The sequence below is a fragment of the Chenopodium album genome, chromosome 11, assembly GCF_948465745.1.
Source record: "Chenopodium album chromosome 11, dcCheAlbu1.1, whole genome shotgun sequence".
Classification (NCBI taxonomy): Eukaryota; Viridiplantae; Streptophyta; class Magnoliopsida; order Caryophyllales; family Amaranthaceae; genus Chenopodium; species Chenopodium album.
In genome coordinates this window covers 597,051-621,535 of record NC_137844.1, presented here as the reverse complement: position 1 = coordinate 621,535, position 24,485 = coordinate 597,051, and the positions used below count along the sequence as shown (strand labels likewise).

The 24,485-nt window shown below is 33.9% G+C and overlaps 3 protein-coding genes across 3 annotated transcripts; 2 read left to right on the top strand and 1 right to left on the bottom strand.

Annotated features, from left to right (window-relative positions):
* Nucleotides 1-513: 513 nt before the first annotated feature.
* Nucleotides 514-3,988, bottom strand: LOC145568115 (uncharacterized). Its single transcript, XM_081627543.1, has 3 exons — nt 3,339-3,988; nt 1,546-1,908; nt 514-895 (listed from the first exon to the last, which is right to left on the bottom strand). The coding sequence occupies exons 1-3, from the start codon at nt 3,888-3,890 to the stop codon at nt 824-826; spliced, it is 987 nt and encodes a 328-aa protein (XP_081483669.1). The 5' UTR covers nt 3,891-3,988; the 3' UTR covers nt 514-823.
* Nucleotides 3,989-6,289: 2,301 nt separating this feature from the next.
* Nucleotides 6,290-13,510, top strand: LOC145567070 (KH domain-containing protein At4g18375-like). Its single transcript, XM_081626301.1, has 8 exons — nt 6,290-6,430; nt 7,025-7,623; nt 8,215-8,694; nt 10,441-10,677; nt 10,751-11,026; nt 11,950-11,999; nt 12,100-12,196; nt 13,019-13,510. The coding sequence occupies exons 2-8, from the start codon at nt 7,039-7,041 to the stop codon at nt 13,148-13,150; spliced, it is 1,857 nt and encodes a 618-aa protein (XP_081482427.1). The 5' UTR covers nt 6,290-6,430; nt 7,025-7,038; the 3' UTR covers nt 13,151-13,510.
* Nucleotides 13,511-17,467: 3,957 nt separating this feature from the next.
* On the top strand, nt 17,468-18,928 carry LOC145568114 (3'-5' exonuclease-like). Its single transcript, XM_081627542.1, has one exon. The coding sequence runs from the start codon at nt 17,522-17,524 to the stop codon at nt 18,188-18,190; it is 669 nt and encodes a 222-aa protein (XP_081483668.1). The 5' UTR covers nt 17,468-17,521; the 3' UTR covers nt 18,191-18,928.
* The last annotated feature ends 5,557 nt before the right edge of the window (nt 18,929-24,485 follow it).

Below are 24,485 nucleotides of genomic sequence, written 5' to 3'. Positions count from 1 at the left end.
GCGTGTTTTAAGACTTGTATGAATCTTGTGTTGCGGATCACGTTTAGAAAAATTACGGATACTTAAAGATGATGATATTGAAATTCTTATACACAATTACTATTTGGGAAGCAATGACAGGTGATGGATATATATGTAAGAGATAATGATTGAATTCCTCTGACATAATAAACAAATAATGTATCTTTTTACTATAGTCACGTTTTATAATAATGGTGTGTATTGTCTGCTTAATTAAATTTTAATTTTGTTTAATTGTTGGGATGGTGCTATGTTCTAAAAATCTAAAGTAATAGTGTGTATTGTTGCTGAGTTAATTTTTATTTTTTGTTTTAAAAGCTCAATAATGATACGGCCTTTGGATATAATTTTGTTGGGATGGTGCTACATTTTGTGCAATAACTTTATAAAGTGTCGTGTTTGACTCTTGTGAGTCCCACGTTTCAAGGGTTTGAAAGTTGAAATTGATACTCAACAATAACCATAATTCATAAACAGACAATACTAGTCCATAGAACTGTAGATTGTAGGAAAAATCATCCTACTCTAATTTATAATGATAAATTGTTGCCTATAAGAAACAATCCTTCAAAGTATACATATAATGAAATCATAATTAACTACAAAGTATGATAATGAAGCATAAAAATTGCATGCACATATATACGAGGATGTGATTCTTCATGCGATTTTCAAATGTCCTGTAGTTTGTCTTCCAAAAAATTGCATCGTTCTTCTCCTTTATGAAAAATAGGAGGCAGGCTTCAATTTCATAATTAGTGAATCTTAATCAGTCATCATATAAAGCATATCTTTCTCTATACTAGGACAACCAGGAAATTATCTTCTTGTGTAAGACTGCAACATAATCAGCTTCAACTGGGCTTTCTCCCATCTGCACAAAAGTTGAACACAGTAATTATATGCATAGTTTCACATAGAGTAGCTTCATATAGTTCATACATATTGTGCATGATCATACATAATGCACGCATAAAATATATGTTGAGAAGATATGAAGAAATAAAAGTATGTACTGGCTCCCAAAAACCTTAATCTTTCACCCTTTAATTTGTAACTATTATGAGTAGTTCAGCACCCTTAGCTTTAGCATTGAAGTGTGCTAAACTGAGTACAGATGTGACCGGTGCAATGCACAGTAAGTCGCATTTCATGGATACTTAATCAGTTAGTTACAACCTTAAAATTCATAAATTCCAAAGCTCAACAATAAGTTTAAATAAGGGCTATCCAAGCTAAGGTCAAATGTTCAATATAAGGGCTAACAAGTTAGACAAATAAATTTATATTAGAGATTTTCAGGTGAAAAGAACGAAATTGTTCTCGCTTCTGGCCTTCTGGGACTGCGAGAAGGCACAAAGGCACCCTAATCTCAACCTCAGTTAAGGAATCACACTTCTAATCACTGGAACCTCTTGGGTTTTTCATGCAGTTTGCAGCCCAAGACATGCAGTTTCTCTACTTATTAAGTTCAGTAAACATACTAGATTTAATGTATGTCTGTGATTGGCAAAGAAAACATACTTGAACATGAAGATGGAAGCAGGATCTGTCTTCACAAGCACGTTGCGAAGAGGCACCCAGGACATGGATGCCTTGACCTTCTAATTTCTCAATCAAAGTGGACAAGATACCAACTTTGTTGTTCTGTTCACATATTTGGACTATCACTTCACCGCTTTTAACTTCATTCATTGAGACTGTTAGTGTCCTTTTATCTTTGTTTGCATGATCACGAACATCACTGCTACCTACAACAAGTTGCTGCTTCTTCCCAAGCACTGTTAACATGTTGCTCTTTTCGAGTGTTAGCTTCTCTATCTCAGCTTGAAGCTGAGGGACATAATCGAGGGCTCTATCAATTATATATGGTCCACTCCACCTCTTCTGCAAATTTGTTCATTTATTAGAGTAAGTGCATGCCAGTTAATTAATCAAGAGTTGTACACTGCACACAAGTGTGTTGCAGTAGCAAGTATGCCCATCATATAAGAATCAGGAAGAAGGATGCAATTATATAATCATTCTCAGAGTATCCTATGAGATGCAATAATCTATAATCTACACTTGTAAGTGCTTCAGAAAGTCGCATTCTCAGAGATATGTGTATGACCCCTTTGGTACTGGCAGGGTTTAGAGAGGCTTAAATTTACAATTATTCCTAAACAATCTCAATTTTAATCTTTAAATAGTAGAATTGTAGAAGGTAAAGTGGTAAATTAAGCTCACCTCCTCTAATGCGAGTCATGTTTGAAAGGTTCAGTTCACTTTGTGGCTTTGTGCCATCTTTGCTAATGAATATGAGTTACCGGGATCAAGCTCAATGTTTAAGAAATTGTTGTGTAGAAAGGGGGCACATCGAAAACGTTTAGGCAGCCCTAAGCAGACCTTTTGCCTTTTAAATTATGAGGACTTTGTTCCTTTTTTTTTTTTTTTTTTTTGGTAAAGAAAGCAAAGCATTGTTCAAGTCTTTGTAAGTTTGCCTTGTCTTTCAAGTTGAAATGGAATACTTCATATTTCACCTCAATTAAGGTTTGTTATAGGGTTAGTTATTTCGGTTTGTTAGCTGTAATGAGCTTCAAGGGAGCAGGTTATGTATTAGGTTGCAATCAAATCTATGTAATCAGAATACATACATAAGTAGGCTTTTTGGTAGAGGATGGTGTTGGCACTTGGCAACGTTGGCATTCGCAAGAAGATCAAGTGAATCAAGAAGAGTATTGTAGTATCGAATTGGGTGTACTTATTAGGTGCCTTTTCTCCGGGCTCTACTTTCCTCGGCTTATCTCTGCTGAACTGAACTTATTGGTGCTTATAACTTGCTTTTTTTTTTTGGCTGAAACTTACTTGTAATAAGCTAAGGAGAACATAGCCTAATTACTGAGCATTGCATACACTTATAACAAAGAAATAATCTCTGGAAGACCAATAATTAGGGACAATTCAAAATCATCAAGTGATCTAACATAAAAAATCTCCTAATGAAGTCAGCCATATATAGGTGTATAATATCATATATGTGTCCTATTGGTGTGATTTAATTTGGTGTCTTAGGTTAAAATCCTTTCCATCTTCAAGCAGAATTAATAAACCTAAGTTTTGATGATTAATGTACAAAATACACTTAATTATAAACAAGACCACTTCAAATTAGCTGAAATATGGTTTGCTGTTTGAAATTTGAAGAGTGCATGAGGCAGAGATATTCTTGTCTTTAACTTTGTATTAATTGAATATATCAATCAAATAATAACTGCTTAGTTATTTATACAAGCAACAAAAACAATAATAAAGCATGTAAAAAATGTTTAAAGTACCTTAGCTCTTCTAGAATCTGGGAGCAAAGAACGAAGTGCCAAAAATGTTTCATTAAGCTTCATCCTCCTTACTTTTTCCTTAGCATTATGATCAAGTTTCTTTCTAGATGATCCTTCTCTAACACCCTCATCTGCAGCGGCAGCAGTTTGATCATCAATCATCATTGTCGTTGTCGTTGTCATCATCGTTGTCGTCATGGTGGGATAGTAGTATTGCATCTCATGGTCCCCCTGAGATGAGCCCTCTGCTGTTGCACCCTGATGTACATGTTGTTCAAGACCAACCTGTTCAATTGGACTAACCCAATTAATTGGGTCCTGTATGTTGGGACCATATTGTTCTATTAGTGTATAATCTTCTAAATGATCTTCACCAAGAAATATGCTTAAATCTTGGTACTCTGACATGGGTATTGGTGATGTATTAGGCAAAGTAGTTTGATCTTCAATAAGAGGTGGAAAATTAATGGGATCATCACTTGGTGGTTGATATGGGAAAGAGAAGTCATCTTCCTCATTGTAGAGGGGATTTCCAAAAGGAGGGTTAGACATAAAAGTAAATAATACATAAATAATCGGATGCTTTTATATGATTGCGGTCAGGGATGACCAATGAATAAAATGGATCAGAACCATCTAAACCGTGTTATAATAAATAGTTTGGAAGAAAACTCTACCACAATTAACATAAAACATGATTCTTTCATGAATCTTGGATTCTTAAAAAAGAGACGGATTGTTTTGAATACTTTAGGTACAATCATTGTTTTGACTTTTAAAAAGTCTGTTTCTTTTATAATTTAATAATTATTCTTATCTGTAATTTTAAAATCGAAAAGATATCAAATGGTTAATTGACATGATTAATAAAAAAAAGTACAATAATTATTAAATAATTACATGAACTACTTAGTACCAAGCATGAAAACAATGTTTTAAAACTAGTTCCAAAGTTTATATGATTGGGAAAAATACAAGTATGGTAGTATGACAAATGAATTGTATAGCAAATACAATAGATTAAAATAACATATATTATACCTAAGTCACATAATCTAAGAGAATAAATCAAATTTAAGGCAAGAGAGGAAGATGAACTAACCAATTAATCTTGGTTTAAGAGCTAATAAATCATCAAAATCACCTTCATTGAGCAGTTGATTAGAGAGCCAAAAACTAAGAATGAGGTAAATATTGTGGATGTACGTTCATTTGATAGGAAGAAAAGGGGAGTACTACGAGATAATATGAGTAGTACAAGTGTACAACATACAAAGTGAATATAAAACAAAGAATAAAATAAAGTGAGAAGCTTTATAAAAATGGGCAAAAGATAAGATTAAGCTGGAATTAAGGAGTTAAAATGATTAAAATTGGAGGTTAGAGAGGGAGGAAGAGGAGAGAGAAAGTTGAAAGAGTTTATGGCTTTCATGAGTCCAATGAAGAATATTTAGACATGATTGAGTTATAGTAATATGTGGAGAGTACTATATGTTTGGAGGAGGTGGGAATTTTTTAATGCATATGTTGCTAGTACAAGTGCCTTAGCATGCAAGTACATATCTTTGCATAAGGTGAAGTACGAGTCTTTGTAATCTCAAGTACTACCAGAAAAGCCATATAGAAATTTCTACGAAAAGTTACTTTCACCATTGCTAACCAAATACTTTAAGTAGTTTTCATGAATTTTATGATGGAATGTAATTGTTTCAGGTGAGCTCCTTTAATTAATGTATGGAGTCGGTAAAAGTTTATTATCGAATTGGGTATCCGCATAGTCAACGTGAATTAACTAAGCCGAGTGGTTTATCCGAGAATGAGCGCTTTGATGCTAAAGTCTGGTAGATATGAGTAAGAAAGGAAATGAGAGAGAGAGAGAGGGGTTTAGAGAGATAAAATCGTACATAGGTTAAAATTGAATTATGCTTGAGTGTTTATAGGAAGATAACCAAGCTGGTGTCACGTGTCGGTCCACGTAGCTAGCACAGCAAGTGGGCGGTGAATATCCATGTGATTGGAAGCATCTCTCCAAATGGCTAACGAGAGTAGACCGATATGGTAAGAATACCGATATAGAATAGGATCTAAGGGGGAAATTCCAGCCCGAAGTTTCCAATACCATATCGGCACCGGTATAATCTTGTACAGTAATTCTCATAAATTGTAACTTTATAGGCGTTTCTACTTCCCTTATTAAATAAATGACCACTTAGATTTAGGCCATGAGATTTTCATCTGGCTTTAGTGACTAATTATTCAACCTAGTCATTAGGGTTCATTAAGGGCATGTTCTCTTCAGATTATTTTCAGTTCAGCTCTAATAAGTTCACTTCAATTTAGTTCAGCTCAATTCAGTCAATTAGAACTGGCCCTAACTTATTTAAAATAATGTTTTTAAAAAGATTGAATATAACTGGGTAGTCAAAAAGTTTCGGTTTAAAAAAATTGAAAATTGAAACTAGTTACAACCAGTTTCTAACATTAGTAGGAAATGAAACTATTGAATCTAGTTATGGTTCATATGTGGAAGACAAAAACTCATCTATCAAACTCAGGACTCAACGAAGGGAAATTAGGTTTTGTTTATGGGTTAATTGGACTTTAATATTGTTGGTTCGATCATGTGCTAGACCTTTACATGTTTAACTATAAATGAATAACTAAAAGTCCTGATTTAATTTCTCCCTCTCATAAAAATTAAAGAGTTGTAAACATAGGTGCTTGTCAACAATTAAAACAAGGCAACACATACTCTTATGTTAGAGCAAGATTTAGCCATTTATAATAAATTTTTTCCAACTAGCATTTTAATCGAATCAAAAACATTAACTGCTAAGTAAAACGCTCTGCCGAACATGACCAAAAGACCAAACTCTTATGAACCGAACAAAACCGTATATGGTCAATATGGGCCTAGCCAAGTAGAGCCTTAACCAAAAGAATTTCATAGTCCGACGAAGTGAAGACTACTTGTATTGTTGGTATGTAATGTTAATGGTCTTGGATTTTAATTTTTGATTTCATAGGATCCTTGCATATCCTTCAAGTTGAAGCCCTCGTGTTCTCTCTTCTCCAAAGTTCCTCTCTTTCTGGTTAGTATCTCCTATCCCTTTTCCAGAATTCCTGTTTCTTTATGCTTTTCTTCTATGTTAGGTTTCTAGAATTCTACTTATAATTATTTTTTTCGATTTCTGGGGTAGAAACAAAAGTTTTTTTTTTTTTTTTTTTATTTAAAATTCATTTTGGATTTCTTGAGGTATGTTTCAATTTTACAAGTTTGGGGAATGATGTTGTGGAATCCGGTTTTTCTTAATCAATTTTTTTTGCTGATTGTTATTCTTTAAAATCCCTATAACAATGGTTGATTATCATGAAATGGGTACTTATTCATTGGCCTTAATTTTCACAATGTGGGCTTCGATTGAATTATCGATAGAAATAAGATTTGATTGAAAGAATCGTTGGTTTCGAGGCAAAAGATTAAAATTATGGATTAAAGTTTTATGCTGTGAAAGAGCCTGATATAATGTAAATTATCTGCATGGAATTATCGTTTCTGTGAATAAAATTGACTTGTAAAATGTGCATGTAGTGAAGTAAATTGGCTACTAAATCTGCAAAAATTCTAGGGTTGATAGTTCTGTTAAAGGATGTATTAAAATTTGAACCAAAATTTCCCTTTGTAGATAATTGTCAATAAATGGGTGAAACGGGCAAGCGATATCGAGGTCAGAGAGAAAACTATGGGGATAGTAAGAATCAGAGAAGACGGACTGATAAGGAGGAGAAGGGCGGTGATGAATTGATTGCATACAGGATTCTGTGTCCTGACACGGTTATCGGTAGTGTGATCGGTAAAGCTGGAAAGGTGATAAATTCGATAAGACAGGAGACGAGAGCGAAGGTGAAGGTGGTGGATCCATTTCCTGGTGCCAAGGAAAGGGTGATTACTATCTATTGTTATGTAAAGGAGAAGTTAGATATTGAATTTGATGAGGAGTATAACAATAATGCACCCCTTTGCCCTGCTCAAGATGGTCTTCTTAGAATGCATGCTGCCATTGCTAATGCATTGTCCAGCTTGGGTGATTCTGAGAGGAGGCAAAAAGATATAGAAGAGTGCAACATTCTCGTCCCAGCTAGTCAATCTGCTAATGTAATTGGCAAGTCGGGGACCACTATAAAGAAATTGAGAAGCAATACAAGGGCTAATATTAGGGTCACGCGTAAGGATGATACGGACCCGAGTCATTCATGTGCTATGGATTTTGACAATTTTGTTCAGGTCAGTCGCTCTTTGGAATAAGGCTATGTTATGTGTAGTTCTTAGCTTACAAGTTCTTGCATGAGTTTTATCCCTTTGCATTAATCTTATCATTGTGCAGCAGCATGTATACTTGTGAATTATTTTCAAATTTTCTTATGCAGCTTCTTAGTTTGCCGTCTATTGCAAGTTGTTTTTTTTAAAGGTAAATTAAAGGAATTTAGTATTTGTAATCTTTATGAACAGTAAGGATAACCTTGCCTCTCTACAGTGTTGAATTGGTGATTATCATCAATTGATGTTGTAATCTTGTTGCTTGTGTTGCTATAAGCGGGTTGTCCAAAGTTTGTTGAACTGGCTATAGCAATGGTAATTTGAGTAGCCAATATGGCATGTAGATTTAATACTTGTAGTTGTAAATTTCATGCCAAGAATTGTTTTTTAACAGCTCTAAAGTTTGAATAGCTCGGGCAGAGTGCTCACTATCCTTATTGCTCTTTCTACTGGCTTTTTGATATCTAAGGTGTTTTCAACTTTTTTCTTCACATTGGAAAACACTTCTGTAACTTGATGTCAATCTTTTGCTTTTGTTAAATCTCTGTCTTTAATCAGATTTCAGGAGATTCTGAGGCTGTTAAAAGTGCGCTGTTTGCTGTTTCTGCAATCATGTATAAGTTTGCTCCTAAAGAAGAAATTTCCCTTGAAACTAGTGTGCCCGAGGTTGCACCAAGCATCATTATTCCTGCTGACATGCCTGTTTATCCTGCCAGCGGATTTTATACTGATCCCATAGCTCCTTCTAGGTCTGCTTCTGTAATGGATGCTCATGCACCAGAACTTTCTGTTCCAGGCTATGCTGATTCAGGAGGCATGTGGTCTGTTGTTGTCCCTGGTTATAATGGGGCCTCTCGGTCTGAGGAGCTGACAATACGGGTTTTATGTCCTTCTGATAAGATTGGGCGTGTCATTGGGAGAGGAGGGTGTACTATCAAAAGTGTAAGACAGGCCAGTGGTACACACATTGAGGTTGATGATACTAAAGCTACCCGAGATAAGTGCAGTGAATGTTTGATTACTGTAACTTCAACTGAGGTATGACTTCTGTTTTATTACTACTACAACTGACATATGTCTTCTCTCTAATCTTCTCTGTTACTACCTTGTTTCCACTGTGATTTTTATTTTTCCCTGCATTTTGGTTTCTTCCTTCTGTTGTACTCTTGACAGCACATGCCATCTAGGAACTATTACCTATGAATTAGTTTTTTTTTTTTTTTTGAAGAAATTAACAATCAATTAGTTTGATTAGTAGTAATGAATGAATGAAAGGGATAATATTTGGTATATAGCTTTTCTTAAGCTTTTTGAATCATCATCAATTCATCATTGCATTTCTGGAATGTGGGGTTTTTTCCCCCACAAAGCTAAAATCTCTTTGGTATTGTGTGGATATTTACCATTGATGCTTTGTTAGGTTCCTTCTTATCAAATCACTTTTTTAGTTCGTTAGTGTGTAAGAGGATATAAATGTAGAGTCGAATGGCTGATTCCCACTGTGTTTTTTATTTTGCCTTGCATTACCTATGAATTAGTTTTTGTTTTTTTTTGAATAAATTAATAATCAATTAGTTTGATTAGTAGTAATGAGTGAATGAAATGGATAATATTTGGTATATATCTTTTCGTAAGCTTTTTGAATCATCATCATTGCATTTTTGGAATGTGGGTTTTTTTCCCCTGCAAAGCTAAAAGCTCTTTGGTATTGTGTGGATATTTACCATTGATTCTTTGTTAGGTTCCTTCTTATCAAATCATTTTTTTAGTTCGTTAGTGTGTATGAGGATATAAATGTAGAGTTGAATGGCTGATTTCTCCCCCCCCCCCCCCCTCTTTTTGGGTGCATATAAGTTCAGTGGCCTCCATTGAATTGATACAAAATTGTCATAATTTAACGGTCCCCCCCCTCCCTCCCTCCCTCCCTCTTTCCACTCTGCAACTGTTATTCTAGTCTTGAAAGACGAACTTAAAATTTGGAAAGTAGATATGCTTTTTAATTATCTGTACAAGGTATGAGACACACCCATATTGCGTGTGCATTATAAGAAATTTATGTGTCTCAGTTCTCCCTTCTTTTTTCATGAAATATTATCTACCTTATTCTAATTAAAAAAATCTTTCAAAAAGAAAAAAAATTCTAATTAAAAAGTATTAGTGAGTTTAAAAATGGATGAAATTATGGAGGCAATAGAAGGATATGACTTCTCTAAAAATAAAAAAAAAAGAGATAGTTTTTTTTTTTTTTTTTTTTTTTTTTGTTTTTTAATTAAGGTAGCTTTTAATTTTTTTAATAGAAGATGGTAGTTTTTATTTTTATTTATTTATTTTTTAATTGATGGTAGGTTTTTTTTTTTAAAAAATAAAGGTAGTTTTTTTTATTTTTTATTTTTTATTTTATAAAGAAAATAAAAGATGAGAGGGGTATTTTGGGAAAAGAAAAATTTATCACCCAAAACCCCCTTTTACTTTATATATTACTATAGATAAGGTAAAAAAATATTATAACATAACGTTCCCCCTTGTGAGTGTGATTTCAAAACTCATGGTTGCGAGATTCAAACCTTTCCACCAGGCCAAGCCTTGCTTGGTCATTGCTGTTGTCCTTCTTAAAGATTACATTTATCCTGTATTGGCTGACATGACTGTATATTCTCTTTGTATGTACGGGAATTGTCAATTATTACCGTAAGACTTCTTGCTAAGTATTGGTTAAATTTTTATAATATATTTTTAAAATTTGTATTATGGAACTCTTGTGATAAAATTGCTGTTTCATGGTAGTCATTGGATGATCTACAATCAAAGGCAATTGAAGCTGTCCTATTACTTCAAGAAAAGATCAATGAAGATGCTGAAAATGTTACCATGAGCCTTCTCATTCCATCTAGAAATATTGGGTGCATTATAGGGAAGAGCGGCTCAATAATCAATGAGATTAGGAAAAGGACCAGGGCTGATATCCGGATTTCAAAAGTAGACAATCCCAAGTGTGCTGATGAAGGTGATGAATATGTTGAGGTACGAATCCTCTAATTCTTAAGTTTTTAAAACTATTCCTTGTAGCTGAGTTAATTTTTGTATATCATGTTAGGTGTCTGGAGAAGTTAAAAATGTCAGAGATGCACTTATACAAATTATTCTTAGGCTCCGTGATGATGCTCTGAAAGATAAGGCTGGTGCTAGCAATCCTTCTGTTGCTCCTGATTCTTTATACCCTGGTAGCAGTGGATTTTCACTGCCTCCTGTTTTACAAACTGTTCCTCCAGTCAACCCTTTGGGTTATGAACCAAGAACTGAGTCTGGAGGTGGGGTTGGCAATCTTGGCATGTATTCATCTAGTAGCCATTACAAATATGGATCATTGTCGGTATGTTAAATTCACTCCTTAACTGTACCTTCCACTTAGCTGCAATGATCTGGGTTTGTTACTGATCTGATATTCTGATCTATGTATAAAAGAGAACCTCCTTATAATGTTGGCTTGAAGCTTATGGGTTTTAATGTGTTGATTTATGATTGTTATGGCTGTGGTGTAGCACAAATCCCATCTTTATGTTGGATTACGTGCTTCCCTCTGGCATTCTGGTTTGAATTCTCAGTATGGGGTATGGTGTTCACGCTGCTCAATAGCTACTTCCAGTGGCGGAGCCACATTGTCCTAAATTTGACCCCACTTAAATTTGCTAAATAAAAATTTTCAAGTGTAAAATTTTGAAATTTGTCATATTTTCTATCAAAATTTGATCATTTGATCCTAATAGATTTTAAACAAAAGTATTTTGACCCCACTTGATTATATTTCTAAATTCGCCACTGGCTACTTCCTCATTTTGCCGATCATTTGATATTGATGTTGTATGAGTTGTTTTGTCTCCTTCCCTTTATTCTCTTGTAGATATCCGGGGTTTGGTTGCAGAAACAAAGGATTTTAAAGGTTTATTTAATATTGTTTATTATGTTCCTCTTGCAGATCTAATCATCTAATCGAAGATTTAGCTTTTATGAATTAATTTCTAAGTTATTTTCTCAAGACTACCTCCTCCCCTCACTTAGCTCTTACAAATTTTTCCATGGTTTTTTTTTTCTTTTTCCCTTTGATTCTGGGTTGTTTAGTTGAATATATATATATATATATATATATAGACACAATAGTTTACAGTTTTACTTAACAGTCAAAATATATGTTGGCTGGAGGCTGGATTTAGGTTTTTGTTTTTATTCTTCTATGTCGAGTAATTTTGTTCTCCCTTTGTGTATATTAATAAAAATTCTTGATTTTGTACATTCCAGATGGGAGATGATGGATATGGATCCTCGTATTCATCCAAGCTTTATGGAGGGTATGATTATTATTAATCAGCTTAAAAAACCATTTTTTATTTCTAGCTAAACCTTTTGCCTGAGTTGATTGTTTTCTATTCTGGTTATGGCATGGAACAGATTGCTGCAATCCTCTACTCTGGAGATAATGATTCCCGCTAGTGCAGTAAGTAAAGTTATTGGAAAAAGCGGGGCTAATCTTTCCAATATTCGTCAGGTACATTCTGTTTTCCGATTTGATGTGAGATTTTCCATTTTGGTTTTGTTCATGTGTCATTGGTGTATACATTGTTGAAACACATGCTGACATATTTGGGTGGATAGCTGAGCTTTGAGAGGTTTCATTCCTATTGATAACCTTATCTTTACGTAGCTGCTTATTACTAGTCTATGCGCTCAAAATGTGTTTTTTTATGGCTGTTAATGACTGAGTCAAGCTATGTACTACTGATCTCTGCTTAATATTCACTAGATTGACTACTCAACTTATGTCTATGATCGTAACTTCAGACAGTTGAAGCTTTAACTGATTTGGCACTGCTGAGCCCATGCTCACTCAACCATTTCATATTCTCTTATTTTTCTTTTCTTGGCTTGATTATGTTATTAGTTTATTACAAGACGAGCTTTTGAAATTATGAGTAATTGAGTAGTGCTGTACCTTTATTTTCTGATAGGGCCAGATATAAGCTTAAGGACCTGAGTACCTCATCCACTCATCAATTAAACTCAGCTTATCTTATTTCTATAGAAGAGCTATGGTTTTGTTATGTCCACTAACTCATCAAATTGAAGCTTGAGTGAGACTTTTTTAAAGGGATTTAATCAGCTCTAGACATATTTACTTTCCAACATGAAACTGAACTTTGAATTTGTGGACTGAATGTATGGAGTGAAGGTTTTTTTTTTGTGATTTGTGTTTGCTGCTCTTAAGCTCCTTTTCTTTTCTGTGAGTCCTTTTCCTCTTTGTGTTGGTTCGAATGATGAGGCTTTAAGTATCTAACATTCTTTGGAATTTCACTTGTTTTTGGTCTTCTAGATATCTGGAGCAGTAATAGAGATTTCTGATCCAAAGTCTTCTCGTGGAGACCGTGTGGCACATATATCTGGCACACCTGAGCAGAAGCGTTCAGCTGAAAATTTAATTCAGGCATTCATTATGGCTACTTAAGTGTTTTCTTTGTAGAAAAGTTGAAACTGGACTATAAGGGTGTTATTCTCTATACACTTTCCCTAGGCTATTCCATCAGTTCTCCTTTTTAGAATATTCCACCAGTTTGTCTCCATCAAAAATGGCAATCAAGATGTTGTGCTAGAGGATTCGCACACAGATCTGTCTAGATGGAGCTTAGATCTCATGGCTACTTAGTCTACTCATCTTTTGCGAGCTGCCTTGCTTTAGTTAGGATCCTTCATTCCTTTCTTGACTTTGTGCTATCCATCTATACTCTTGCAGTTTCCATAAATAACATATTGTTTCTGACTGAAAGGTTTTTCTTCTACTGAACATAATAATCAAACCAGTGTTGCATGTTCTGGCGTTCATATGCTTTTCCTCCATTCCTCCTACTATATAGCTTCTCAGGTTTATTTTTTGCTATAATATTCGTTCAGAAACTGCATCTGCTTTTCATGTCCTCTTATGCTCTTCCATGTCAGTCAATGTCAGATTGTCAGCTTAAGATCTGAGAATCTGAGATTCTGAGATATAGCTCTTGGAATTTAAAGCTTGTAAATGCTGTGGGGAATGTTTATATTCCCTTTTCTACTCATGTAGGCCTGATCCGTGTCATAATGCTTGATTTGAGATCATGTTGCCTTGAAAGTGTCATGTTCCTGAATTGTCCATTAGACACAATAGCTTGATCTCTGCCCTTCTTTGGCTTCTGAAATTCAGTGTTTTGTATCTGCCTGTCATTGAAGTTTTTTACTCAGAAATCTGAAAGAATTTTATCTACCTGGATTTGAGTTTATCAACTCGGCTAACTTCTAATACCAGCTTTTATGGTAAAAATCCATTACAAGAAGCATATTCTGCTGCAGTCTTTGGCAGCAAACTCAAATCCTAGGCTCCTAGTTCCCTTTAAAAAAAAAAAAAAAATTCTGTTTGCTGTAGTGAAGTTACTTTGGTCATTTCATAGTGATTTCCCATTCTGTGAGGGTTGTCTCCACAGTCTAAGATTCTAATCTTGACTCAACCTCTTTTTTTTTTTTTTTTTTTTTAATATTAATCTCTTCATATCTTTTGTTTTGTTTATTAGCAATTGCAGGTCCCCTCTTTGGAGTAACTCATTTTCTTCTGTGCTTTTTTGAAGCTGGATTTCCTTAGAGAAATGTTATGATGTCCAAAGATTTTTTTTTTTTTTCCTCTATGTATATTACTCGTGGTTTCCTGCTATCTTTAGCTCCTCTCTGCCTTCTGTTTCCTTTCTTTTTTCCATCCTGAATCATAACTTGGTGTGTGTTCTCGAAGAAAAGAGAGTAAATTATGCACATTCACTGTGCTATTGGGATGAAATTGATAATGTTTTTATGTGGAACTATGTCAACGGGCTAGCAATTTTACTGCTTAGAGATGTTGCCTTTTCTTTTCCTTTCCAAACAGCTCATCAGAGGAATGGAGGAAGATGTTTAGGACTCTAAAAACCAAAATTATCATTCTATGCTAGTAGGCCCTTTCCTGTAAAGTTTTTTGTATAAGCTTGGATTCAAAGGTAGTAAAAGAAAGTATTAAGAACTTGTGAGGAGCCTTTTCTAGTCATGAATTCTTAATCTTAATATGTTTATCTCTGGCTCCATTTCTATTAGCATATATGTTTTCTAGAAATTATGGTGTTAGATTGCTTAACCTCCAATTAGTGGAACATCTGTTGCTTCTTGTTAAACCCCGATGAACTTAGAAATCTTTTTCCTTTTATTCTTGGTTTGGTTTTTGGTACTAGGTCTCTTAAGCTACTTGAAGAGTGGACAACACAAGAAGCATGAAAGAAAAGATATTTAGACCCAAAATGTTTTTTTTTCCCTTCCCTTTTGTCATTGTGGGTTTTTCAGATTTCTTGATTAGCATTCTTTACATCCTTGCCCCTGCTGTGTGTCGATTTAGTTATATCTTATATTTTGCTTGTGGTTTTTTCGTGAGCTGGGTTCACATTGGGAGGTAGTTTTTGTTGATGAGCCTGAAAACTGAAATAGGATATCATTTTGTAGGCTATATAAAGCAAGCACATCTCACCTGATGCTTTCTGGTTAAGAAGATGTTAGAGTCTGAAGGCAGTCATAGAGTCTGGACCTTTTATTTAGGTAACTTGTACTTTCATTCTAGTTTATCACACTATCTTTGAGTGCTCTAGACTAGGCATAGTTAGCTTGGTTGAATCTAGTGCTTCTATAATGTATATGCAGCACAAGCTTTTCAACTTCTCATTTTCAAGGCAATTCAGAGAAGATGAACTAGTGGTATCCAGGTAGACATAGTTGTGTCCCAAACTGACCATAAAAAGGGTGCTTACATTTTGATCATACCTGTGAGTTTGGCTGCTTTTAAAGGTATTATAACTCCGGGGAGTTGATTGAAACGTTTCCTCGGTTGATCTTGGTGACTTTGTTGTAATGTGCTAGCTTGTGCTGGGTGCTTGATGTCTGTCCAGGTAGTTTTACAGTGTTGCTGTGACTTAACATAGCTTGTGCAGTTATTACAGGCTTACATTTTTGGCGTGGTTTAAGCTGTGTAGGTATTTTGTTGGTTGCCTGTTTTGCTCCTTTAATTTTGTTGGCTTTATTTGGATTAGTAATTGTTGCAGGTCTTGTAATAATACTTAGTAGATAGTATTGTTGAATTTTCATATCGACTATTGGAGAATATTCTATTGTGTACATGACCGCCTTATGACATGATCTTAATGAATATGCATCTGAGCTTTGATCTTCGCTTATTAATATTGTTATATTGATACATTAAAGTTATACCTACAGACAAATATTTGTTGATTTTTTTTCCCCATTTCTGTGGGACGAATATTCTTTTGATGTTGCTCTGTATTATGTATGAAATGCTCTTTGAATTCCACAAAAGCGAACAATTTTGTGCGATAGCCCAGCTCTTTACTTCATACTAGCGTACTCTTTGCTACTCTTAACACATTTCTGTTATTGATGCTTTGCCAAGTGCTCAATCTGGCCCTCAAATGTTAAGGTACAATTGTACACAAATGAGTAAGGTGACGAGTTAGATTGAATTGGTATCAGAAATTGTCAGTTGTTGTGGTACGGAATTGATTAAAAAGGAACATAGGTAGAAACAAATGAAATTTAAAATACGGTTTAACTAAGCTACTCAAGTCTTGATTACAGTAGATGCATTGGATTCCAGAAGCTTAATTAAATCTTCAGGAAATACGGAAATATCGAATCATACTATAATGCGAGATTCTAATTATTTCTACAATTCAATAACCCAGATTCCCAACACCATAACAGTACAGTTGTTACGCGATCTTTTTTGTTTTGGGCGTTGAGTTGAAGCAAATCTTTCGAATGGACAGTTAATTAGGTTAATAGATTAGAAATACCGGTTGCGTTTAGTGACTTGATACCTGCATAAACTCTTCTGGAAGTCTGGAAAAAATCTTAATACACAAGGTTAGAGTGAAAAAATTGTGGTGATACAGTCATATAACTGTGTCATGATTTTCTTTTAATGCACAAGCGGCTCTGCGTGTAAAAACCTACTTGTTCTGTCTCCTAGTTTCTCAAACTCCTAGAGCTGTCCTTTGTTGATGTTAGAGTAAAGCACTGACTTGAAGCGTTGAATACGATCAAGTGTAGGATAAACATAGATCATTTTGTCTGCTGGACTTGGCTAGTAATGTGTGATACTGTATCATTTGTGTATTGTGTAATAGAGCACATACGCTTGGGGTAGCTGGGGTGCTGCTGCACTAAACAACATATTAAGGCTGCTAATTTCGGTGCCTTCTAAGCTTATCTGTTCTGCTGCACTAATACTTCCTGTGATTGGAAGGGTGATTTTCGTCTATGCTTTGTTTGTATGGTGTATATGGGTTAGACCGATGGTTTGCTTAAAATCTATGTATTACGGAGTAATAGGTAATTTAAGATTAGTAGTTGTGAACTCTTGATATACGAATACTACAATGTATGTGTTACGATTTGGATGTGATTTTCGCTAACTAGTAGTTTTACCTGATGGTATTTCTTGATCTTATTATTACACAAGTTGAATTTATCATTTTATCACACCTCCCACAAATACAAAGTAACCCTTGTGATAGAAAACTTAGCGCCATCAAATTTGTAGGTGGTGGTGGGGTAAGGCTATGAGAACTTTGTTTTATGTTCAAATCTTTCGGCCATGAAAGTACAATTATTGAAAGTATTTTACTTAGTGGAGTGAAAAAGTTGGTTACTTTATAGTTAACTTGATACTTTCTACTCTCATTCTCCTCCTATTTTTTCTACATCTCTTTTTTCCTTTGATACCATCTCAAATACTGGTTCTAGGAACAAATATCACGGAACAAATATGTCAATAACTTGCAAGGTTGGACTAGAAAGCAGAGTTGTAAAAACCACAGTAGTAAAAACCATAGCTCAGCTTGATCAAAGTCTAAGGGAATTGCTTGTTAGCATCAGCCAAAATGTACGCGGTAATAGTTGTAAATGTGTTGTAGGGTTGGGTGTTGAGAAAGAGTTTAGGCCGTTTTCTAGTGCTGATGGCGTTGGAGGTAGCCACCAAGTTTCAGAAAGAGTTGCAATACTGAAGCTTTGTTATGGCACCAGTTGTCTGATCATCCAGCTGCTGCAGCTGAAAACAGCGCCTTGCTCACTGTCCAACTTTCTCCAACTCCGAGGATTATCCTTCGTGGGTGTCGGGATCAGGCACTGTCTCGAGGCGTTGGAGAGGGATTACGGGATCAAGTGTAGGAACGCTGTTGATTTAGGCCAGTTGGCCTCGACTATCAAGGAGAAAGAAGTGTATAAAGGGTATGGTCTCCTGGATTTAGTGAAAGAGCTGTGTTTTTCTGATGTGAAGAAGCATTTGATGGATAGTTTTACAGCTGCAGCTCTGAGTAACTGGGGTGTTACCACATTATCCCAAAAACAGATTGAAGCTGCCACTTCAGATGCTTTCATATGCTTTTATTTAGGCAATGACTTGTTCGGAGGGTACATAGGTTCTACTCCATTTTAAAACTGATTAGGTGAGCTATTCGGAGTTCTAGTAATTATTATGATAGATAGTTGTCAATTGTTGTCTACAAGTATTATGAATTATTAAGATTGTAACTGAATTTGATATCATTTGATTATACTAAGGCTTCAAAGTTCAGATGACTTCGATTATGTTCTTTTATATAGGCTATGAGTTGTGTGGAGGTTATACGGCTTCTTTGTACTTTTATTTCTAATACTAGATGAAAGCCCGTACGATACACTAATTTTTTTTTTTTTTATTTATTCATTTATTTTTTACGAGTACTTAAATTTCATGAAAAGATAATATTCTTAATTAAGCCATATAATATTTTGATTAATTTGCTTGTTAGAAAAGGATTTTTTTTTTTTTTTTGATAGTTTTTATTATTCATATCACGAAAAGATAATATTCTTAAATAAATCGTATAATATTTTGATTAATTTGTTGTTAGAAAAGGAAAGTTTTTATTATTTACTAGGTTAGCCCCGTGCGATGCACGGTTTTAAAATAAGAAATTAATTATAGACTCTTTAGTACATGTTGAGAAAAAAACAACTACTTTCTCTATAGTACTTTCTAATTAAATATGAAAATACAATTTCCAAAAATCCATTATTTTCATATTTAATTAAGAAGAATCAATTAAACTATATTATTAACTATTTTTTAACAACTACTTGTAAATAATAAAATAGCGTAATATGCGTAGAAAACTAAAATTTAAAATTCAATTTTTAATTTTCAAAACAATGTTAAATAGGGTAGCTCAAAAAGGGAAAAAAAACAATATGACATCATCCTTGTATTTTGGCGGGAAAAAAATAAATAAGAGAATGACACGTAAGCAGTAATGACGTCAGCGGTTGTTACTTTAGTAATATTTATAGATAGATTGGTGTTACTTATGTAAAATTTGTATTTATAATTAATAAATAAATCATAAATATTATATTAATAAAATTTGTAATTAACAAAAAAAATTGTTTCACTATGAAGCTTAATTTGTACTTTGTTTCCCCTAATAAAGATACACATAAACACATGCAACAAAAAATACTTTTTTTTTCCAAAATTTAAATAATGTGAATTTTTTGTTATTGATATATATTTTTTTAATAATTTAAACCGTAAAATCAAAATATAATTTATTCAGTAGTTTTTTTTAATTATTTAAGTTATAATATTTAAGATGATTTTAGTTTTTTTATAAAGATAATTTTTAGATTTTTAAAAAATTTAAATCCTAAAAATCATCACTATTCGTTGTTTTTATCAATTTGATAAAATTCTTAAATCTCATTCATCATTTTTACTTATGTTTTCGAGTGAATTTTTTAATTAAAATAAAATAAAATTCTAATTTTTAATTGGTCGAAATAATAACTTTACTTATGTGGCGCGCTAAAATGCTCTCGAAAAATGACTACTTTATTTATATATATTAGATTATCTATTGTATGAAGCATAGAACATAAACACGATGAAATACAAAATCTGAACGAAACATTCTATTCAGCGCGAATGATGCATAAACTTTTGCATTACAAAAGTGTCACTTAAAAGAGAGACCAAATTTTAAATACTTCCTTCGTTTCATATTAGATGTATTACTTGTATTTTGTAATACACGGACTTTAAGACAAGTTTTGGAGAGAGATAAAGAGAATATATTTACTAAAATGGAAAGTGATGCATCTAATTTGAAACTTCGTCATTTAGAAATTATGCATCTAAAACGAAATAGAGAAAGTAGAAAAGGCGGCATGAAACAATGTAAAATCATGTTATTAACTGAATTGACAAAAAGTCCTACATCGGTCAGATAGAAACAAAATATTGTGTTATAAATCAAGACAAGCAGACAATAGGATACGACCTACGAACAATTTCATAACTAGAAATTAGGATATCATTACTAAAGCAAAACTTCTTCTAAACTTGATCCGGATCAGGGGCAGATCTAAGGTCAAAGTTATGGGGTTAATTGATCCCACCTAATTTTTGTAAAATATTTAAAAGATGATTAGTTTAATATGAGAGATAATATGAAAATTATGAGTAATTTATTATCTACTCCATATCAATATACTTATTTATTATATATGTGTCAATCATATATATAGTTTCATGTAATTTGTTAATTTATAAATAATTTCTATATAACTTGTTTATATTATTGAAACCCACTTATAAAAAATACTAGATTCGTCATTGATCCGGTTCCTCTTCTTGATCATGATAAGTGGGAAATGAGACTCAAAGAGAGATTTCCAAACCATGTTAGTTTGTGAAACCTCAACCAATAGAGCTTCTGAAGCAAATTTTGCATGAGAATTTTGAAAATTCAGATAGAGAAGATAAGGTAGGATGCCCCTATTTGCGTGGTCTTATCCATGAAACACATTTAAGAGTGAAAATGTGAATAGGGATGAAGTGAGGAAGATACTTTCTTATCGAATTCCAATCATTGCTGTAATTGATGTCCAAAGTGATTATCTTGAATATGCTGAAAAGCCATATACAGAGTTGGATGAATACGGTAATTCAAAACAAATGTTGTCTTTAAGAAGGGGTCCGGGTCGTGTCACTCATGTTGTAGTGTTGGTTGAGATTTATAAAGCAGAAGCTGACAATCCATATGAACTTAAATCAGATACTTACTAAATTTACTCAAATTCACTCCCCAAGAAACCTTCTACTATGAATCCAGAAAAACCTAGTTTCCTTGGCGATGGCTTTAATATAATGCACCAAAGGGTGGTAATTGAATTGTATTACTCCGTCACCTTTCCACCAAGTGTTTTGGCACCCTATGATGAAATTGAAAAATTACAACGTCGACATAACACCATCCGCCAACACATAAGAGAAAAAAAAAGAGGTATAGGTCCTCAATAGCCGTGACTCCGTGAGGAAGGTTTATGTTCCCTCTCTACTCATGTAAGCCTAATCCATGTCATAATCTTGATTTGAGATCGTGTAGTCTTGAAACTTTGAAAGTGTTTTGTTCCAGAAGTGTCCATTAGACACATTAGCTAGATCTCTACCTTCAATGTTTTGTATCTACCTCCCATTGAAGATTTTTATTCAAAAATCTTACAGAATTTTTATGTCTACTTGGATTTAAATTTAATTCAGTAACCTTCTAATACCAGCTTTTATGGATTCAAATCCATTACAAGAAGCATATTTTGCTATGGTCTTTGGCAGCAAACTCAATTCCAATGCTATTATTGTAATACCCCGTATTTTTAAACCCGTTTTATGAACTATTAATTTTGTTTTGACTTGAATACGTCATAGTTTATTAATAATGCATATTATTATGTTTTAAAGTGACTCAAAAGAATTTTATTTAGTTTTATTTACGAAAATCATTTGGTTAAAATTATGTTTTTTTTATAAAAGATTATGATATGCAAGCCGGGAATTTAGTAGCCGAATATATGATTTTTCTACTTTGAGTATTTCTTTGCTCCAAGCCAAAGGACCTAAGTCCATTTCTTACTCCTAAAGCATGACCAAAGTCACAAACTTCCTTTATAAGCTTGAATACTTGACCTCCAAATTGTTGACATCATACACGATGTCAATACCATGACATCATAAACTTTCTCTATAAGCTTGAATACTTGACCCCCAAGTTCTAACTCTATAAATAGAACCAAAGTTCAGTCATTTTAATCCAAAAGTCTCTTGCTCTTAAAGCTTCATCCTTCTTTTCTTCTTTCTTCCTCCCATTTTCGTACTACTTCAACCCGTATATGTTCCAAGCCATTTTTCAACCACTTTTGATCATTTTTAACCTTTTGTTGTTTCAGACAAAATTATTCCTCTCGAAAAATCTTTGAGGTTAGGCTCAAGAATCACCTAATTTGGAGTTATATACTATGAGATATGGCTTCTGCAAGATCTGACTTCTTCTTTTCAACGTGAACCTTCCCATGAGCTTTGCTACTTTATATTGTTTTGCGGTTAGTCTTTCAAAACTAATATCTATTTTCAATTTATGATTTTGATAAGGTTTCATATTTGATGCTTATTTAAAATAATCCATATAATGTTTATTTAGGAGATAGTTTGTGGTTGTAAATCTAGGTGCAATAGTTGTAAAGATCAAGGTACGTACTCGTGGCTAGATCTTTAAATATGTGATTTTATATAAATGCGTTTTGTGTTTTGAATGCTTGAATTATGTTTGAATGTTGAACAAGGATTTATGGATGTTTATGAAATTAATATTGTGAAATGTTTTATTGTTTGATCTTTGGAAATAATTTCAATGTTCTAAAAGGTTGTTTATACACATACTTGAATTCAAATTTCATTTTAAAGAACAAATATTGTTGAGATCCCATACATGGGAATTGGAAGGTTGATTGATCAAAGTTATATATTGGATTTTTATGACTCTCACTATGTGGAGATAAAATTGAAGACTATGGACTATGTATGACCTAGTCTTTCCCCTTGATAGCACTATGTAAGGAGTTACTAGTTTGGGGGGTGTGCACACTTGGGTGGAAAAATGGTTTACGAAAGCATTAATCTTCCATTTCTATTGGAATCTATTTTGGGTAAGTCGTTGATTTTGAAATGTTGATAATTTTTGGAATGCTTCTAAACATTTCTAAATGTGAAATTTCTATTTATGAAAGGTTTGAATAATTATTATTTACAAATGCTAAATCTTATGAAAGCATGTTTAATTAAATAACTTGGTTTTACGTATCTAGCATTGATATATACTTAGCGTTTTTGCTAATACGTATTTCTCTTTTGTTTTGGCTTGACCCTACTTATCATTATGATAAGTAGATAGGTGATGATGACTTGACGTGATCTAAATGTGGCATTGGGGATGAACGGGGATAATCATGTAGTCTAGGTTTCATGGTTGACGTTTTGTATGAAGAGTTCTCATATGGTTCAATTTTGAAAGCTATTATTACTATTATTATTAATATATAAAAGTTAAGTATATATTTCTTCCGCTGCAAGTCTCTGTTTTGAAAAGCCTTACGTAATCACGTGGCGGTAATATCCCTAAGTTACTCTCTAAATCATGTTTTATAAGAATTATTATTGAAGAGTAATTTGGGGGTGTTACAATTATCTCCCTTTTTAAAGATAAAATTATGTTTGCTGTAATAAATTAATAGTTTTATCAATTGTGAGGGTTGTCACCATATTCTAAGATTAATAGTGGCTCGCTTTTCTTGGGTTTAAATCAAGCCTTTTCGCAGTGATATATCTGTCATCATACCTTTTATTGTGTTCATTAGCAATTACAGGTTCCCTCTTTAGGATAACCCATTTTCTCATGTGCTTTTTTGAAACTAGATTTCCTTAGAGAAAAGTTATGATTTCCAAAGTCTTATCAATTCACTTGTAGGGGGTTACTAAATGCCACAATAGAATTACTTAGGGCGCGGTATTAAATGACTCATCTACCCTTATAAATTCTATGTTTGACATCTTTTAATTTTTCTCACTAACCATACTCATTCCACCACCATCACTCTAAACACCATCACCACCACCACCCTAAGGTCGCCGGAATCACCATTACCCTAGGGGGTTACTAAATGCCACAATAGAATTACTTAGGGCGCGGTATTAAATGACTCATCTACCCTTATAAATTCTATGTTTGACATCTTTTAATTTTTCTCACTAACCATACTCATTCCACCACCATCACTCTAAACACCATCACCACCACCACCCTAAGGTCGCCGGAATCACCATTACCCTAGGGGGTTACTAAATGCCACAATAGAATTACTTAGGGCGCGGTATTAAATGACTCATCTACCCTTATAAATTCCATGTTTGACATCTTTTAATTTTTCTCACTAACCATACTCATTCCACCACCATCACTCTAAACACCATCACCACCACCACCCTAAGGTCGTCGGAATCACCATTACCCTAAACACCATCACCACTACCACCCTAAGGTCGCCGGAATCAACCAATTTTCTCACTATCTATCACACCATATCAACCACTTATCATACCAAATCAACCGAAAAAAGGAAGGGGTTGACGATAATGGATTCGCGGCGGGGCAAGGGGGTTCGTTTGCCGGGAAACGTGGGGAAAACGCCGGCCAATTCGTCGGTAAGCTTTTTTTTTTTATTTTCGCATAAAATGCATAGTCGCGTGCTATATGCGACTCCACCACGGCATAAACGCATATAGCATGCGACTACACCGTGGTAGAGTCGCATATAGCGTGCGACTGAGCCACGGTATAGTCGCATATAGCACGCGACTCTAC

Excerpts from the sequence above, each read along its gene's own strand:
- LOC145568115 (XM_081627543.1), bottom strand. The coding sequence starts at position 3,890 with ATGTCTAACCCTCCTTTTGGAAATCCCCTCTACAATGAGGAAGATGAC. Across the intron at positions 1,909-3,338 it reads CAGATTCTAGAAGAGCTAAG|AAGAGGTGGAGTGGACCATA; the intron begins GTACTTTAAACA and ends ACAAATTTGCAG. Across the intron at positions 896-1,545 it reads GCTTCCATCTTCATGTTCAA|ATGGGAGAAAGCCCAGTTGA; the intron begins GTATGTTTTCTT and ends ACTTTTGTGCAG.
- LOC145567070 (XM_081626301.1), top strand. The coding sequence starts at position 7,039 with ATGGGTGAAACGGGCAAGCGATATCGAGGTCAGAGAGAAAACTATGGG. Across the intron at positions 10,678-10,750 it reads AAGGTGATGAATATGTTGAG|GTGTCTGGAGAAGTTAAAAA; the intron begins GTACGAATCCTC and ends ATATCATGTTAG. Across the intron at positions 12,197-13,018 it reads ATCTTTCCAATATTCGTCAG|ATATCTGGAGCAGTAATAGA; the intron begins GTACATTCTGTT and ends TTGGTCTTCTAG.
- LOC145568114 (XM_081627542.1), top strand. The coding sequence starts at position 17,522 with ATGTCAATAACTTGCAAGGTTGGACTAGAAAGCAGAGTTGTAAAAACC.